The following is an 18,690-nucleotide window of genomic DNA, read 5'->3' as shown; positions in this document are numbered from 1 at the left end:
ACTTCCAAAATCAAGAAAAAACGACATGACTTCCAAAATCTTGAAAAAAACGACACAGTAACCTATGACCTCCGAAATCACGAAAAAAACGACATAGTAAACTATGACCTCCGAAATCACGAAAAAAATGACATGACTTCCAAAATCTTGAAAAAAACGACACAGTAACCTATGACATCCGAAATAACTCAAAATACGACATAGCAAACTATGACTTCCAAAATCATGAAAAAACGACATGACTTCCAAAATCTTGAAAAAAACGACATAGTAACCTATGACTTCCAAAATCTTGAAAAAAACGACACAGTAACCTATGACCTCCGAAATCACGAAAAAACGACATAGTAACCTATGACTTCTAAAATCAAGAAAAAACGACATGACTTCCAAAATCTTGAAAAAAACGACACAGTAACCTATGACCTCCGAAATCACTCAAAATACGACATAGTAACCTATGACTTCCAAAATCTTGAAAAAACGACATAGTAAATGATGACCTCCGAAATCACGAAAAAAATGACAGTAACCTATGACTTCCAAAATCTTGAAAAAAACGACATAGTAAACTATGACTTCCGAAATCACTCAAAATACGACATAGTAACCTATGACTTCTAAAATCAAGAAAAAACTACATGACTTCCAAAATCTTGAAAAAAACGACACAGTAACCTATGACTTCCGAAATCACGAAAAAAACAACATAGTAACCTATGACTTCCAAAATCTTGAAAAAAACGACATAGTAAACTATGACTTCCGAAATCACTCAAAATACGACATAGTAACCTATGACTTCCAAAATCTTGAAAAAAACGACATAGTAACCTATGACTTCCGAAATCACGAAAAAAACGACATAGTAACCTATGACTTCCAAAATCAAGAAAAAACGACATGACTTCCAAAATCTTGAAAAAAACGACACAGTAACCTATGACCTCCGAAATCACGAAAAAAACGACATAGTAAACTATGACCTCCGAAATCACGAAAAAACGACATGACTTCCAAAATCTTGAAAAAACGACATAGTAAATGATGACTTCCAAAATCTTGAAAAAAACGACACAGTAACCTATGACTTCCAAAATCATGAAAAAACGACATGACTTCCAAAATCTTGAAAAAAACGACATAGTAACCTATGACTTCCAAAATCTTGAAAAAAACGACATAGTAACCTATGACTTCTAAAATCAAGAAAAAACGACATGACTTCCAAAATCTTGAAAAAACGACATAGTAAATGATGACCTCCGAAATCACGAAAAAACGACATGACTTCCAAAATCATGAAAAAACGACATGACTTCCAAAATCTTGAAAAAAACGACACAGTAACCTATGACCTCCGAAATCACTCAAAAGACGACATAGTAACCTATGACTTCCAAAATCTTGAAAAAAACGACATAGTAACCTATGACTTCCGAAATCACGAAAAAAACGACATAGTAACCTATGACTTCCGAAATCACTCAAAATACGACATAGTAACCTATGACTTCCAAAATCATGAAAAAACGACACAGTAACCTATGACTTCCAAAATCACGAAAAAACGACATGACTTCCAAAATCTTGAAAAAAACGACACAGTAACCTATGACTTCCGAAATCACTCAAAATACGACATAGTAACCTATGACTTCCAAAATCTTGAAAAAAACGACATAGTAACCTATGACTTCCGAAATCACGAAAAAAACGACATGACTTCCAAAATCTTGAAAAAAACGACACAGTAACCTATAACCTCCGAAATCACTCAAAATACGACATAGTAACCTATGACTTCCAAAATCTTGAAAAAAAACGACATAGTAACCTATGACTTCCAAAATCACGAAAAAACGACATGACTTCCAAAATCATGAAAAAACGACACAGTAACCTATGACCTCCGAAATCACTCAAAATACGACATAGTAACCTATGACTTCCAAAATCTTGAAAAAACGACATAGTAAATGATGACTTCCAAAATCTTGAAAAAACGACATAGTAAATGATGACTTCCAAAATCTTGAAAAAAACGACATAGTAACCTATGACTTCCAAAATCTTGAAAAAAACGACATAGTAACCTATGACTTCCAAAATCACGAAAAAACGACATCACTTCCAAAATCTTGAAAAAAACGACATAGTAAACTATGACCTCCAAAATCTTGAAAAAAACGACATAGTAAACTATGACTTCCAAAATCTTGAAAAAAACGACATAGTAAACTATGACTTCCGAAATCACTCAAAATACGACATAGTAACCTATGACTTCCAAAATCTTGAAAAAACGACATAGTAAATGATGACTTCCAAAATCTTGAAAAAACGACATAGTAAATGATGACTTCCAAAATCTTGAAAAAAACGACATAGTAACCTATGACTTCCAAAATCTTGAAAAAAACGACATAGTAACCTATGACTTCCAAAATCACGAAAAAACGACATCACTTCCAAAATCTTGAAAAAAACGACATAGTAAACTATGACCTCCAAAATCTTGAAAAAAATGACATAGTAAACTATGACTTCCAAAATCACGAAAAAACGACATGACTTCCAAAATCTTGAAAAAAACGACATAGTAAACTATGACTTCCGAAATCTTGAAAAAAATGACATAGTAACCTATGACTTCCAAAATCACGAAAAAACGACATAGTAAACTATGACTTCCAAAATCACGAAAAAACGACATGACTTCCAAAATCTTGAAAAAAACGACATCACTTCCAAAATCCTGAAAAAAACGACATCACTTCCAAAATCCTGAAAAAAACGACATGACTTCCAAAATCTTGAAAAAAACGACATGACTTCCAAAATCTTGAAAAAACGACATAGTAAACTATGACCTCCGAAATCACGAAAAAAACGACATAGTAACCTATGACTTCTAAAATCATGAAAAAACGACATGACTTCCAAAATCTTGAAAAAAACGACACAGTAACCTATGACCTCCGAAATCACGAAAAAATAACATGACCTCCAAAATCATGAAAAAACGACATAGTAACCTATGACTTCCAAAATCATGAAAAAACGACATAGTAACCTATGACTTCCAAAATCTTGAAAAAAACGACATAGTAAACTATGACTTCCAAAATCTTGAAAAAAACGACACAGTAACCTATGACTTCCAAAATCATGAAAAAACGACACAGTAACCTATGACTTCCAAAATCATGAAAAAACGACATAGTAACCTATGACTTCCGAAATCACGAAAAAACAACATGACCTCCAAAATCATGAAAAAACGACATGACTTCCAAAATCTTGAAAAAACGACATAGTAAACTATGACTTCCAAATTCTTGAAAAAAACGACACAGTAACCTATGACTTCCAAAATCACGAAAAAACGACATAGTAACCTATGACTTCCAAAATCACGAAAAAACGACATGACTTCCAAAATCTTGAAAAAAACGACACAGTAACCTATGACTTCCAAAATCACGAAAAAACGACATGACTTCCAAAATCACGAAAAAAACGACATAGTAAACTATGACTTCCAAAATCACGAAAAAACGACATGACTTCCAAAATCTTGAAAAAAACGACATCACTTCCAAAATCTTGAAAAAAACGACATAGTAAACTATGACCTCCGAAATCACGAAAAAAACGACATAGTAACCTATGACTTCCAAAATCTTGAAAAAAACGACATGACTTCCAAAATCTTGAAAAAACGACATAGTAAACTATGACCTCCGAAATCACGAAAAAAACGACATAGTAACCTATGACTTCTAAAATCATGAAAAAACGACATGACTTCCAAAATCTTGAAAAAAACGACACAGTAACCTATGACTTCGAAAATCATGAAAAAAACGACACAGTAACCTATGACTTCCAAAATCATGAAAAAACGACATAGTAACCTATGACTTCCGAAATCACGAAAAAACAACATGACCTCCAAAATCATGAAAAAACGACATGACTTCCAAAATCTTGAAAAAACGACATAGTAAACTATGACTTCCAAATTCTTGAAAAAAACGACACAGTAACCTATGACTTCCAAAATCACGAAAAAACGACATAGTAACCTATGACTTCCAAAATCACGAAAAAACGACATGACTTCCAAAATCTTGAAAAAAACGACACAGTAACCTATGACTTCCAAAATCACGAAAAAACGACATGACTTCCAAAATCTTGAAAAAAACGACATAGTAACCTATGACTTCCAAAATCACGAAAAAACGACATGACTTCCAAAATCACGAAAAAAACGACATAGTAAACTATGACTTCCAAAATCACGAAAAAACGACATGACTTCCAAAATCTTGAAAAAAACGACATCACTTCCAAAATCTTGAAAAAAACGACATAGTAAACTATGACCTCCGAAATCACGAAAAAAACGACATAGTAACCTATGACTTCCAAAATCTTGAAAAAAACGACATGACTTCCAAAATCTTGAAAAAACGACATAGTAAACTATGACCTCCGAAATCACGAAAAAAACGACATAGTAACCTATGACTTCCAAAATCTTGAAAAAAACGACACAGTAACCTATGACTTCCAAAATCACGAAAAAACGACATGACTTCCAAAATCTTGAAAAAAACGACATAGTAACCTATGACTTCCAAAATCACGAAAAAACGACATGACTTCCAAAATCTTGAAAAAACGACATAGTAACCTATGACTTCCAAAATCTTGAAAAAAGTGTGTGTGTGTGTGTGTGTGTGTGTTACCGTGCATGGCGTGCTTCTGTCCAGACAGCAGTTTGACCAGAGCCCAGAAGGCGTCTTCTTCGTTCATGTAGATCAGCAGCAGAGCTGTAATCTGACTCATGCCCTGGCAGTAACCCACCTCCTGCAGACACACAGTGAGACACACACTAATCACTCAGAGGAGGAACAACTGCCTCTTAATGCTTAAATATTTTAAACATGCATATAACTTGTAAAGTTTTCAATTCTCCTGAATGTATGTATGTTTACAACCTGTTGTTTTTCTTGCGTGATGAATTGTGATTCAGCTGAACGTTGTCAATAAAAACATGTAGTAATGTGCACGATTAGATTCTGATCAATTTGTCTTATTTCCAACAAACTGCTTCTTGTTATTTAAACTGACAACACGGATGATAACCTCACAGTCGACCACTACCAAACATTTCCTCCTCTGCTCATTTTAACGCAGACGACAGGCAGATCTTCTTCGTTGTTAATTATTCTGTCACTTGTGATAATGAATCTTAAAGCAAAAAAAGCTCCGTCTCACTGTTTGCAAAACCGAGGACTCAGAGACATATGCTCAGATCCAGAACGATGGCGGAGACATAGTGACCTTTTGAGAGTGTGAATGACTCACCGTGTTGTATATGGAGTAGGCAGTGAGGACATGGAAGAGAGCCTGCTGCCTGAGAACAGCAAACACAAAACACAATCAACACAAAAGCCTGCAAACAATCCACAGTTTACAGCCAAGATCGTCAATCCTGGTCTCCTGCTTCAAACCCACATGTGGTTCCATCGCTGCACGTCAGACTCTCATGTAAACATTTAAGTGTGAGACTGAGTTGTTGCTGGAATTTCTTTAATTATCCCAGCGTGTGGAAAAACAACATTATTACAGTGGTGTTAAAACCAGTGTGTGCTTTAACACTCGGCTTCTCTCTGGCTTGATTTTACAAGTTTAGACACTAAATATAAAGTCCCTCACTTCATTCAGGGCTTCAGATTTTGGGAATCAGTCAGGACAGTTACTAGGTAGTGTTGACACCTTCTTTTGATATTTTCTAAACTGAAAAAACATCTAACTCGAGTCTGAAAATACATTTGAAAATCTTATGTGCAGTTTCTTGCTGCCTTCATTTCTGTTGTGCTGCCCCTCAGCTCTATAATTTCCTAAGATTATGTGTCAGTCAAACAGTGGGAGGTCATTTTCTCCTGAGTGACGTGGGCGTCTTTTCTCCTGGTGCATGTTTTCTCTTAGAATAAAAAGAACAAGATTTGAATCCTGGTGTCATTGTGAAGAATTCTGCATGGCAACATCTTGTCAAATTGGTTTTGTCTCACAAACTTAATCAATTTGATTCTGCAGACCACAAAGTCACCATCATTATGAGATCAGTGCTGCATGTATGGCGGAGGAACATACTTGACATCGTAGCGGTTCATGAACATGATGTGGTCCCTGTACGTCCGGTTCACATCCAGGTCAATTTGTCGGATGTCAGTCGAGAGTCCTCTGGCTCTGGCTTTTAATTTCTATGGAGGACCAAGAGAAAAGTCAAAAGGCTGTTATAGTATCGTAAGGTGTCGAAAACCCACAACAACAGTTGTTGTAGAATATTAAAAATATAATAGAAACGTCACAGTCGTACTATGGTGTCCAAAATTACTTTGTTTCCTGTCTTGAACTCATAATTGCAATACTTCCACAGAAAAGTGACGTCATTGATCTTGTTGCTCAACTTTCTAACGAGATCCAAAGTTTGTTTCACTGCAGAACGACAACAAAAGCTGCTCACAAAAACACAATTAAGTTTCCAAAGCCACATCTCCCCGACAATAAAACAGAAGCTCAGTGAAATCAAATGAAGACAAGGTGCCGGCTGGCTGGAGTCTTAATGAGGCCGGTGCTGTGCTGGAGACATTTTACAAACTGCTGGAGAACGATGCTGGGTACATACTTCGTAATAGTCTTTCTTCTCCTCCTTGATTTTGGGGATATCGAGCAGCAGGCACCACACCTCCCCTCGGAGCTGCAGGGGAATTCCCTTATAGACTCTCCTGACCAGCTGGAAGGAAGCAAACAGCAGGAGGCCATTGTTAGAAAGACGATCAAACAGGAAGACAACTCACAAACAACCTTTAGATCAAGGGATTTTATCCAGGGTTTGGTCCGATGCATCAGGCTTTTAATTAAATTTCATAAAGGTGGAAAACCCAGATGCACTCCACACCTCTGGTTGTTGCCAAAATGTTTTCAGAATCTAGAGCGACCCATCACCTGAGCCGCTCCCCCACTGTCACAGACACATAGAGCGTATGCGTGAATGTACTCTGCACAAGCAAAGGGCTTTGGAAGGTGAACTATGACCATCTGGCTGGAGATAGAGAGAGAGAAAGTGAAAGAGAGAGAGAGAGAGAGAGAGAGAGAGTGCTACGCATGCAGAACAGTCCTGAGTAAATCAGCGTCCACAAAGAGATGGAAACTCAGTCGGACTGTGGGTGAGGAAGATTAAGTCTTAAAGCCTAAACTGCAGGAGCAGCAAAGCTGATCGCAGCAGTGAATCCTCCGTCTGCAGCTGTTACAACCCGACCAGCCGGAACAGTCACACAGCAGATATGGGAGGTATCTGTAAATGTGTGTGTGTGTGTGTGGTTCTTCTTTTTATATATTTTGCTGGTGAGGGTGATAACTTGAATAAACACAAACCCATGCAGACTCGTGTCAGGACTGGCTTTAAGTCTTATAATAAGATAATCATAAGGGTTAGACGTGTAGTTTTGATGGTTAAGGTTTAGGAAAGGTGTCCCCTTTAGTGAAATTACAGTGTTAATAAACTTCCTAAGTCTAAAATGAGCTCCTCATGGGTTTGCCAGAGATAACTTTTTACTTTCTGGTCTAAGAAAAACACTTCAGCTCTAAAAGTACAGTCGCTCGGACTCTGAGACATTAAGAGACTAACTAAGAGCAAAGACTCACAGATATCAGTCCATTAAATATGCTTCAAATCTACGAATTATTCTCTGAGAACCAATGAAAATGTAGAACAAAGAGAAAATAAGTTCCTGACTCTGTCCCCTGATCTGGATCCACACTAACGTTTAAAGAATTCTAAACACGACCTCCTCTGTGAGGGTAATAAACCAACAAAGCCGAATTCATGGGCTTGATGGACGTCCTGGTGAAATTGGTGCGACATGCACGATTGAACAGAAGCGGTCGGATCATTGATAAGTGGATCCACAGGATGTTAATCAGCAATTATTCTGATAATCAGATAGAAACTTTTAAGCCAAAAACTTCTGGTTCAGGCTTCTCAAGAGTGAAGGACGAAAACAAGACGTCTGATGATGTCACGGTGGGCGGAGGAGATGAATTCTAGATAAAAACGATCAATTAATTGAAGCAATAACAAGCAGATGAATCAATAATATTAAATGAAACATTTCCACATCTCAAAACCAGAACTGTTACACTCATCAGACGTTTTGTTGCGTTAAAATAATCATGTGAAAAACTGAACGAGCAGAGAAACATGTTTTCAGCAACGCGAGCTAATTAGTTGATGAAGACTCATAAATCAGCTCGTCTGTAAACTGAGTGTGTGTTGTGATGCTGTGTGTGTCATCTCCAGATTAATGACAATTATTGTGTGTGTGTGTGTGTGTGTGTGTGTTATCCACAGACTTCATCAGCCTCCTCCCTCCACACTTGGGACTCACTAGTTCCTCGTGCAACAGCCTTGTAATTAGGCTCTGATGAGGGAGTCAATGAGAGCATCTGTTGGGCTAATCATCCTCTGAGTGTGTGTGTGTGTTTGAATCTGTGCAGTTTTTGTCTTACGTTGTATTTAATGTTTTCACACGAGCTTCATTAATTTTCTGATTTTAACTAAAATACTAGAGTTACATCGCTGCAGGTTTATTCCTCCACCCAACGGTCAAGTGGTTTTTTCGTGGTCTGTGTCCTGATATTTCAAGAATAATATATATACCACACTAAATAATCCAGTATGTCAGGTTCAAATTCAAAACTAAATTTCTAAATTAAGCTTAAGAAAAAGTAAACGTGTGCAGCGTGTTTGACAGTTCAAGGGTTCGGGGATGAACCCAGACAAGTTGTATCTTCAACGACTACAAATATTAAAAGGTGAGGCGTCTACAACTGCTCCGACATCCTGTCACAACACTGCGAGGTTGAACATTGATGTTCCTGTTACAACCTTCAGCCAGATTCGTCATGTGAGTCTCGCTCTTTACATCTGCTCGGCTCTCGAGTATTTTCCTACTGCGGGCTAAATGTTCTCAGCAGCTGGCAAGAGAGGAAAACAGAACAACAGGCACATCAAGCGTGACCTGTTTCCTCGCCGAGCTGAAAGAACGCCGCCGACTGGCAAAGATGAAAAGAAAAAGAGAATCCCTGAAGGAAGACGGAGAGAGGGAGGAAGAGGAGGAGAGGAGATGTGATGGAGAGAGAAGCTAAAACGCTCCAATGTGTCCTTGACTGTAACTCGCTGTAAACATGTCTCTGACAAACAAAGAGGAGGCGATGAGTCTGACTGTGTCATTATAGAGTGACACACACACACACACACAGAAACTCAACATACAAATGAAGGACATGGTGAATCGCTCCAGGCAACACTGATGGACGCAGCTAGTACGGATACCTGAGCTGCTCTAACCGTCCTGTTTGAAACAGAGTGAGACAGAGACAATCCTACACATCCGTTACTGATGAGGACGACCGCAGCAGAGCGATAACGAACCCAGTGAAGTACAGACACTGATCCGTGGTTCCAAATATTCAGGAGGAGAGAACGATTTATTAATTCAGAAGCCAAATGTGAAGAAATGAAAAATAGCCGTTTAGTTGACAGATTGATAGACAAAATATATTTGTCTAGATTCACCGTCCTGTGGTTGATTGTCTCGTAGGACAGTGCAGTTTAAGTCTACATACGTTTTTATCCAGTCTCGCATGAGTTCAATGTGACCTTTGACCTCTGAAATCTAATCAGATCATCTTTGAGTCTAACTCATCGTTGGCACCAAATTTGAAGAAATTTCCAAAAGGTGTTCTTGAGATATCGTGTTTATAAGAACGGGACGTACAGACGGAAAACCTGAAAACATCCTCTGGGCCCTGCAGGCTGTCGTGGACTATATAACAACAATAAATTAAAAAAACTACAACAACCAAATATATACAACTTGAATTTAGTCAAATGTAAACATTAGTTCTGTAATTTAAATGTTTTTCAGTTTTATCAGCAGACATGAACGCAGATACATATTTCTTTGTGAAAGAGTTTGATACCATGAATATACAAAAAGACAGTAGAGACGAGGACGAGCCGTGAAGACAAAACAAGACGTTCACCTTCTCACTGTTCTTGTACTTGTCCCAGCTCTTCAGCATCTTCAGCCACTTGCTGGTTCTCTCCACCTCCGTGTGTTTTTGCTGTGGAGAAGAGAAAGTGACACGTTAACGATGAGCTTCCTCTCCGTCGGTCGCTGTGCGGCTGGATTCACATCCGGAGGGAATCACTGTCAGTTTAAAAGGAAAGTGACTTCAGAGCCTTCAGAGTCGTTTGAAGCTGCTCTAATTCAAACTTTCAGTCTCTTCACCCGCTCGTGTTTCGCAGCTCGTCAGTATCACATGGATTCATGATTGAGATGATGGTTCAAATTGCAAATAAAGATAAGAAGTGATTGTAAGTAAAGAGCACTCTCTTTGCCGTGGTGATCAGTCTCAGCTGTCAATCATGACGTCTCACGTTGTTTCATATCTTCAAATAAGTAATTCAAACAAAACTTATCAGAGAAATGGAAACTTTGACAGAATCATCCACCTAAAATGACAGAAACCATCTTTAGAAACTTTGATTGAACATAGTTTGGCCCGAGCCCCATCTGCTAACATGGAGGAGGCAAGCGGGGGCAATCGAGACGCTTTGGCTTCACTTTTGGGAAGATGTCATGTCGTCCATCTTTATTTACAGTAGATAAATTATACACTTAAAAAAAAACAGGTTCAATATTCTGATATAATTGCAATGAACTCACCTTCTCCTCCACCGAGTCGTAGGATGGAAGTTCGTTCTGACTGAGGAGAGAAGGAGAAAGTGAAGGAATGAAAAAGAGGAAGAGAGACTGAAGCGATAAAAAAATAACCTCAAGTTTATTCTTCTCAAGTTTATTCTTGAGTTTAGTCGAACCTGAGTAAACTAGTCTCTCAGATGGAAAACGACGTGTTTCAGATCAGTGTGACAGTTTGTGTTTAACTCTCCGTTAATTTCATGTTCAAAGTCAGATTCCTTCAGAAAACAGTGATGAAAGGAGCGAGAGCGGAATCAGGGTCGCTGTTATCAGGAGGAGGGAACATCAAACATGTCAACGCTCACACAAACAGGAAATAACAGATTAGATGTTCTTCAATCTTGCTTCTGTTTATCTGCGTTTATCTAAAGTCTCTGCAGTTTTTCACCCAGAGACAAACTCACTGAATATTCTGGTTTCATCTCCTGCACTGAAAACTACTTATATTTAAAACTACTACACGGAATACTTCTACAATGATTACTACTACAATGAATACTACCTGCTCTTCAGAAAAACAAAGCAGATTTTTTTTTACATCAACTGAAAAGTACGAGCAGATAACAGGTCCTCTTGGTTCTGCTCGTGCGCAGCCTCCTCCTCGGGTCCATACTTCTGTCCAGTCAGTGACCTTCACCCGAGGACACTTGTGTCCCTGTCTCAAACAATCACACAACCCTGAGGTTTCTGTCCTCCCTCCACCATCCCCCCTCATCTCTCCCTCCATCTTCCACCGCCTATGGTCTGGCCCGCCCCGCTCCATCCTGACACTGGTGCCTGTGATTGTGGCTAACCGTCTGTTTCCTGCCTGCGTGTGCCAGACTATATATAACGCTCCAACATCGGGTTGTTTAAGAGACTCGCAGCCTCTCGTCGGACTCGGCCAGAACCACAAACACACTCTTCTCTGAGCGACACTCGGCCTCACAGCCTGTCACTGTCTCCTTGTTGCTCACACTGCTTCATACCGAGCTTCTGCAGGTTATTCATTTACTTAATAGAAATAATAACAGACTGAGATGTTCTTACTGGACGAAGCCAAAGCGGTCGATGACTTTGTACAGGTGGAAGTTGGTGTCCTCCCAGGGCTCCACAGTGGCCTCCTTTCCCTGGAGACGAGAAGAGAGAAGGAGGAACCATTGACAACATGTACAGTTTTATAAATTTATCATGAAAAGCTTTGCTGGCTTTTACAGACTTGGAACTTATTTGTGCTCGATATCGTTTTTGGAGTTCAGCGCACGTGTCTGAAAGCAGCTCCAGAAAGGGGGTTGGAAGTTGTTCCACCATCGAGGGAACCACAAACAAGAGCAGTCTGACCTCAGCAGCATCAATTGATCAGAAAAATAGCCGTGACACTCGTCTGCAGTGATCATGTGGGTGATGCGCTGAAATAAACTGAAGAGTGGCCTCTGACTGAGCTCCTCATTACACGCCACCCACGTTCTTCAGGGGCAGAGGATCATGTTTTGACTGGCTGCTCGATTACGAGGGGGAGCCACGACTCTGGCGCCCTTGGGAAAGTGTGTGTGTGTGTGTGTGTGTGTGCGTGAGCGCAGCGATTAACAGGTGTGAAATGAACATTCAGAAGTCCACCTGCGTCACCGCCTGACTCCAGGCCTCCTGAAAGACGGATGAAATAGAAGAACCCACAGGTGAATGTGTGAGGAAAGGATCATGCAGAGGAGAGGATGGAGAGAATATCAAAGAGAGAAAGAGCAATAAAAAAAGTAAATTAAAGCTAAACCTATTTTTGAAAGCCGATACCAATATTAGGGCGAAACAACTTTACAACTCTGGCTGTTAAATCTCCGAGGATTCCTCACGGTTTACTTTTGCCCAATGTGGGAAACGAATATAGAAAAGGGCGGATCCTGCTTTGTGTAAAGAAATATCAACAATGGCGGAACTTACTTTACTTAAAATGATCACAGATGTGATATTATGCTTTGACAGGAAGTTTTAAACTGCATCAAGGATCCTGTTGCAAACATCTGGATGTGAGGACACCTTCGCCCGAGAGGACTTTGAAAAAAACCAAAGAAACTCCAGTGACTCCAGACGTTTCTGCCTCAGAGAAGCCCGACAGAGAAGGTCGGTCTGATGACCAGATGTTGAGGTGAAAATATTCCGGAATTCATCTCCTCCTCCCTCGTCCCTCCCTCACCCACTGCTCCGCTCAGCAGAAACACAGCAGTCAGATAAATAACTCAAACGCATCCAAAGAATCCAAAGACCTCAGTGTTTTATCCCACCTCAGCCCATCTGTGTGTGTGTGTGTGTGTGTGTGTGTGTGTGTGTGTGTGTGTGTGTGTGTGTGTGTGTGTGAGAGAGTCGAGGGCACGGCATCATCATGGCCGACACATTTATCATTTCTCTCTCTGCTTAAAATCAATTTCAGGAGAAAATTGAAGCAGGACTCTCGACTGCTCGGCGCTCGCTCCGTCACGCCTCCTGTGATTGTGTGTCACCACAGGTCTGTGATGGACTGCACGGCTCAGTCATGTGTGCGTCCTCTCAGCGCGACTGTTCAGCATTTCTACACTTTAATAATATAACCGCTGCCCATTCATATCAATAAATCAGAGGGTGTCTTGTGCTCGTGACCTTCAGTAATTTTCCAGCTCAGGATGTAAAACTGTTCTTTCCAGAGTTAAGCAAAAATAAAGTTGTGGAGCAAAATTGATTATTTTATTTCCTTCCCTTTAATCATATAGTGACCTAGAAATATCACGTAGGGAACAACTCCTGATATTGAAAGTTTTAAAAACACATTAAGCTGAAGAATGTTCTTAAATTCCAGCTCTTACACTATTCGAGTAAATTGTCCACGTTGGGAAAAGCTCTGGATTTATGAGCTTACACTGTTCGTACCCGACTTCTCTTCCAGACCAGTCAGACTATTGTCAAAGAGCAGGAAGTCGAATTTCACGATGTTTACAGACGAATTTGACGAAGGACAAAGCAGAAATCGGGCTGATTCAGTATCGGCCAAATGTTCCTTCATTCAATATTTAGCTTCAAAACATTTAGGTTAAATACATCCAACTTAATGTGGATGATTTTCTCCTGAGACCATGAATGTCTGTGTCCGACAATTCATCCAACACTTTTATAATAATCAATGTCAGTATGATTCAACCTCTGGGGACCATGAAGATCTGATTTCTTTTTTTGGCTACTGGCATATTTGAGCTTGGAGCGAAGTGGTGAACTGAACCGCTGAATTTTAAATTGTGCTATCGTTGATGAGCTGCCAGAAAAGCGAGAGGATATTAAACAGTGGCTGCTGATTTACAATCGGTGGCTTCGATCCAAAACTACCAGCTTCAGTGGAGGCCGTGAAGCCGACAGTGCTCAGGCCTGCGCGGTGAAGTCGTGTGGAAAGAAAACAAAACTTTCTGTTCTTCCTGCGAAGACGAGAAAACCCAGTTTTAATGTTCGCTAATGAACGCTGGGAACAACGAGCGACGAGCGTGTGTGGGGTTGGCGTGATATCTGACTCCATTAAACTCCCTCCATCCCCGACAGCAACAATGACACTGATTTAGCTCTGATTGTGACTCATTCTGCCTCGCCACACACACACACACACACACGAACGCACGCCTCCATCATCTCCTCTCCATGGTCTCTTCACTCTTAATGAGGCAGCTTGATTATGCAGCCTGCTGGACTAAATTAAAAAGACTAATTTACAAACCAAGCGTGGTGGGCTGGTCCGACTGATACCGTTGGGCTGTGAAATAGAGGTGTCACTCAGGAGACACACACACACACACACACACACACAACACAAACACAGACAGACACACACACACACACACACACACACACACACACACACACACACACACAAACTCAGAGAGTCCATGTCCGACAGATCGGAGGATAAGAGACGGATAAATCACAACAGAAGTTTGGAGATAAATCTTCAAAGTAAAAGTTCAACTGGCTTTTATCTGTTGAAATGTTTTCTATTTATAACATTTAATATCATAGACACATACTCACATTAGGGGACAATCTATAATGGCTGACATTAAGGGAGCAACTATTTTTTCATGTTTAAAAACCTTAAATTCGACATCAATACATCTGTGCTACAGCTGACAGCGGCTTTTCTGTTTGAGTGTTTCATAAACGGGGAACCTCTGGATCTCAGCCAACTCAAATCACTTTGTGTCCACGACGTCACATTAACCTCTTGATGTTAACTTTGACGAATAAACACAAATCTTTGTCCTTCGCCTCCTTTTAAAACTCCTGCTCTGCTGAGGAGACTTCTGTCTGAACGAGCACGCGCCGAATGTGAATCATCGAGGGAGCAACAAAATACGAAATTGTAGTAATTTACATGTTAATGTCTGCTGAGCATCCTCATCACAGCCTTATGCCCGATTTATGATTTATGTTTCAAACGCAAAGGAGCAGATTCTGCACACAACATGCTGCTGTTATTGTGTCTCACAGACAATAAAGCAGAGATTTATGGAGGTTTCAACCACAGTGTTATTAAGTCTGGTCTCAGCAGGAGGGACTCACTCGTGAACGACCTCAAGAAAAAAACAGTTTGTTTTAAGCTGCAACGCCACGAGATGTCCTCCAGGGTGAAGCCCGTTCTCTTCTTCTCAACGTACCTTGTCATATTTGGCGACTATCTCAGCCCGCTCCTGGTCGAGTCTCACCGCCGCATCCTGGTCGGTATCAGACGCTGGAGAGCAAACACAAGAGGAAAGAAGGAAAAATGAATGACAAGTTACAGAGCAAACTTTACCACCTGGTTGAGAGACGACAGTGACCAGGCTCTGTTTGTTATCCACGTCAATATTAGACGTGACTAATATGGATAGATTTGGGGGTCATTGCTGACACCAGTACTAAGTGGTAATAATAATAATAATAATGAAGACGTTTAATTAAGGGGAGATATTTTAAAGATGAACCATAAACGTTTAAAAGAAAATAGAAAGTAAAAGAAAACACAAATACAACGAAAAACAATTACAATAGGGCCTTCGCTGCTTCACAGCGCTCGGGCCCTAATAAAACAAATGAATTCAGAGTTGATATTTATCAGTGTATATTTATCACAGTATTGTGTGATCACAGACTCGCTTTGTGTTTCTCCAGCTCTCCCTCGATGTGTCAGCGCCAGGAGCTGACATGGAGAGTACACACACACACACACACACACACATCTAAAGCAGTCTGACCTCAGCCTCAGAGAATAATGTGTGATTCTGCGTGTGCTGATGAGACGAGCTCCTTTAAACTGAGAGCTGCTGTGACAGGGACGTTGGCAGTGACTCGACGCCGCATGAGGGTATATGTCTGTGTGTTTCTGTTGTTACACACAAACACGCTAAAACACACACTCCTCAGAGCCGCTGAACGAAACAAGGAACTTTAATTTACTTCTGAAACACTAAGATAAACTTGTAAAGACTTGTACCAGACACTAGCAGCATTTATCTAAAACGACTCTGGCCTCCAACAACCTCACGTCCCTCAGTCCCAGAGGTTATGTAATATATTCCCAGTTGCTTTTCTTTTCGCTGGTTTTTTAACAGGAAGTATTTGACTGCAGTCATTCTCCCACTTCCTCTCTGGGTCTCAAGGGGTTCACCGGGAGTAAACGGCTCCGCTGGAATTCCTGAAAACGCTCCGAACAAACGCGCCCCTCATTGAGCCGGCTGGCATTTTTATGACAGGATGGTGTGTGTTGGTGGAAGACATGCGGCTGTGGGCTGCCAAGAGCACACACAGTGGAAGAAGACGCTGTGGGGTGGGTGGACGTCCATACCCCATCAGGACAATTTGCCTGGGGCAAATAAACAAATACAGTAAAGCCCTTTTTCTGCTGGGAAGTCCACCCCAGGAGGCCCCTGAGGTTCCCATAGTGAGCGCAGAGGAATTGGGGAGGAAATGAGGATTCAGTCTTTTCTTTGCACTGACGCTCAGCTCTGACTCTGAGCCCCTTAAAGCCATATTAGTATTCCACTGTGGCCTGACTTAAGCTAAATGCAATTAGAGCCATTTTCATGCTTCGAGGATCACATTGGCATCCGTGACGGGGACCAGGGGGGCGTACGTGTTTGTTTTTATTTGCGGCCGAGGAGCCCTCGTCGGACTTGCAGTGAGTCCAAGGAGTTTTACGGTCGATCAAAGAATATGACCCAGAGAGACTGAAATACATTTTTAACAGCTCTGAAATATGTTGACGAGCACAAACACCCAAAGAGACTGTATCTGGACACCACAGGTTAACGGTGGTGGACGTTTTAACTAAAGGACACGAGCCAGAAACGAATAAGCACAGGTTCAGATGTGATGCAGTGAAAAGCTGCGGAAAACCTATAGAAAACAAAACATGGTGCAAGAAGAAGATTTCTTCTCAGGAGTTGGTGGAGACAAAAAACTGTGGATATTGAATTTAATATTTGCCAAAAAACATCCACACAACACGGAATGACTCTTTACTTTCCGGGAAAGTTGCCTCTTGAAGCTGCTGAGAAAGAGAATCACGCAGTAACGGATGTGCGGCCGCTCTCTCTGGAGAACTGACGCACAAAATGAAATGAAGCGCTCGGATGAATCTGAGAAACACGGTGAATCACTCAGACGTCACACGAAGTGGAAGTAGATTAAACAGATTCACCAACAAAAGTACGAAGAGGTTAACAGGATTTAAGGGTGGATTATTATTTCTCCGCCTTTGACGCTCGTCATGCTGCTTATCCTTCATTACAAGGCCGCGCACACACACACACACACACACACACACACACACACACACACACACACACACACACACACACACACACACACACACACACACACACACACACACACTTTCCGCCTCCTCCGCTCTCGGCTGCCAGTCTCTCCCCAGTGGTGAGGCTGATGGCAGCTCCAGCTAAGTGTCCCCCGTCCTGCTGTGATTAAAATGTCTCCGTCCGTCACCCTCGCCTGGTCAGCCGGACGGAACCAGCACCCCCCTCCATCACTCCTCATGCTGCATTCAGGTCACGTGGGATTTTACTGATACCACTCAGTCAGGGGGAAGAAACGTGAAGCTTTAGAGACTTAGAGAGATTCGTTTCAGAATAAAATCTAATTCTGCTGGAGACCACCACATGTGACAGGAAGTGAAGTGGGGGGTGTATCTGTGTGTTAGTCCGTCATTATCGCTGCTGTTTAAGACTACAGTGCTGCCAATGAACAACACGACAAGCGTAATCACAGTCTTTCCAGTTTCCTCCGCTGTAATGAGCCCTCTTTGTTTTTTATGTGAAGGAGCCGTCACTTGTGATACCCCCCCCCCCCCCCCCCCCCCCCCCTCCAAACATCTCTCATGGATGCTATCTGCACAGAAAGAGGAATAATAATCATAATGATAATGACGGTAATAACAGTGGAGAGGTCGCTCGGAGAAGAACTAATTTCCCGTCTTTTGATCTTGCACCGACGCTTCACTGGGTTCAGCTGGAGCCAAGACATGACCTGTATTCACACAAGCAGAAAACTCAAAGTGTCCGATTATTGTCGACTGTTCCCTCGCTGAAGACATTCAAACGTCTCATGATAATTACTATATTTTACTTTTACTTTACTTTTCTGACTTTTGAATGAAGCTCAATTTATGTAGTTTTGATTTTCAGCAAAACCCGAGCAGGACGTTTGCATATGTGGAAGCTTAAAGATGGACGACACAACCTCCCACTATCTGGAAATGAAGCCAGAAAATCTCTAATACTAACGCTGCCATCGTCTTCAGACCTGGTATTAACATCCAGTCCTGAGAGATCCGATCACAAATGTAGTTGAGTGTCCTGAATAC

At 41.0% G+C, this 18,690-nt stretch overlaps 1 protein-coding gene across 4 annotated transcripts in view; it reads right to left on the bottom strand.

The window, feature by feature from the left end:
- usp6nl (USP6 N-terminal like) overlaps window positions 1-18,690 on the bottom strand; it is a 70,172-nt gene that overhangs the window by 21,172 nt on the left and 30,310 nt on the right. For all 4 annotated transcript variants that reach the window (XM_069519778.1, XM_069519777.1, XM_069519775.1 and 1 more), the window contains 8 exons: window positions 15,488-15,561; window positions 11,877-11,956; window positions 10,815-10,854; window positions 10,129-10,209; window positions 6,707-6,814; window positions 6,172-6,281; window positions 5,383-5,431; window positions 4,761-4,881 (listed from right to left, as the gene is read on the bottom strand). In XM_069519778.1, the coding sequence (XP_069375879.1) occupies window positions 4,761-4,881; window positions 5,383-5,431; window positions 6,172-6,281; window positions 6,707-6,814; window positions 10,129-10,209; window positions 10,815-10,854; window positions 11,877-11,956; window positions 15,488-15,561 (663 nt within the window). The remainder of the gene's footprint in view (window positions 1-4,760; window positions 4,882-5,382; window positions 5,432-6,171; window positions 6,282-6,706; window positions 6,815-10,128; window positions 10,210-10,814; window positions 10,855-11,876; window positions 11,957-15,487; window positions 15,562-18,690) is intronic.

This window comes from Paralichthys olivaceus, chromosome 23 (assembly GCF_024713975.1).
Source record: "Paralichthys olivaceus isolate ysfri-2021 chromosome 23, ASM2471397v2, whole genome shotgun sequence".
In the NCBI taxonomy this organism is placed as follows: domain Eukaryota; kingdom Metazoa; phylum Chordata; class Actinopteri; order Pleuronectiformes; family Paralichthyidae; genus Paralichthys; species Paralichthys olivaceus.
Note: the sequence above shows the minus strand (reverse complement) of the source record. Positions and strands in the feature narration are given on the sequence as shown.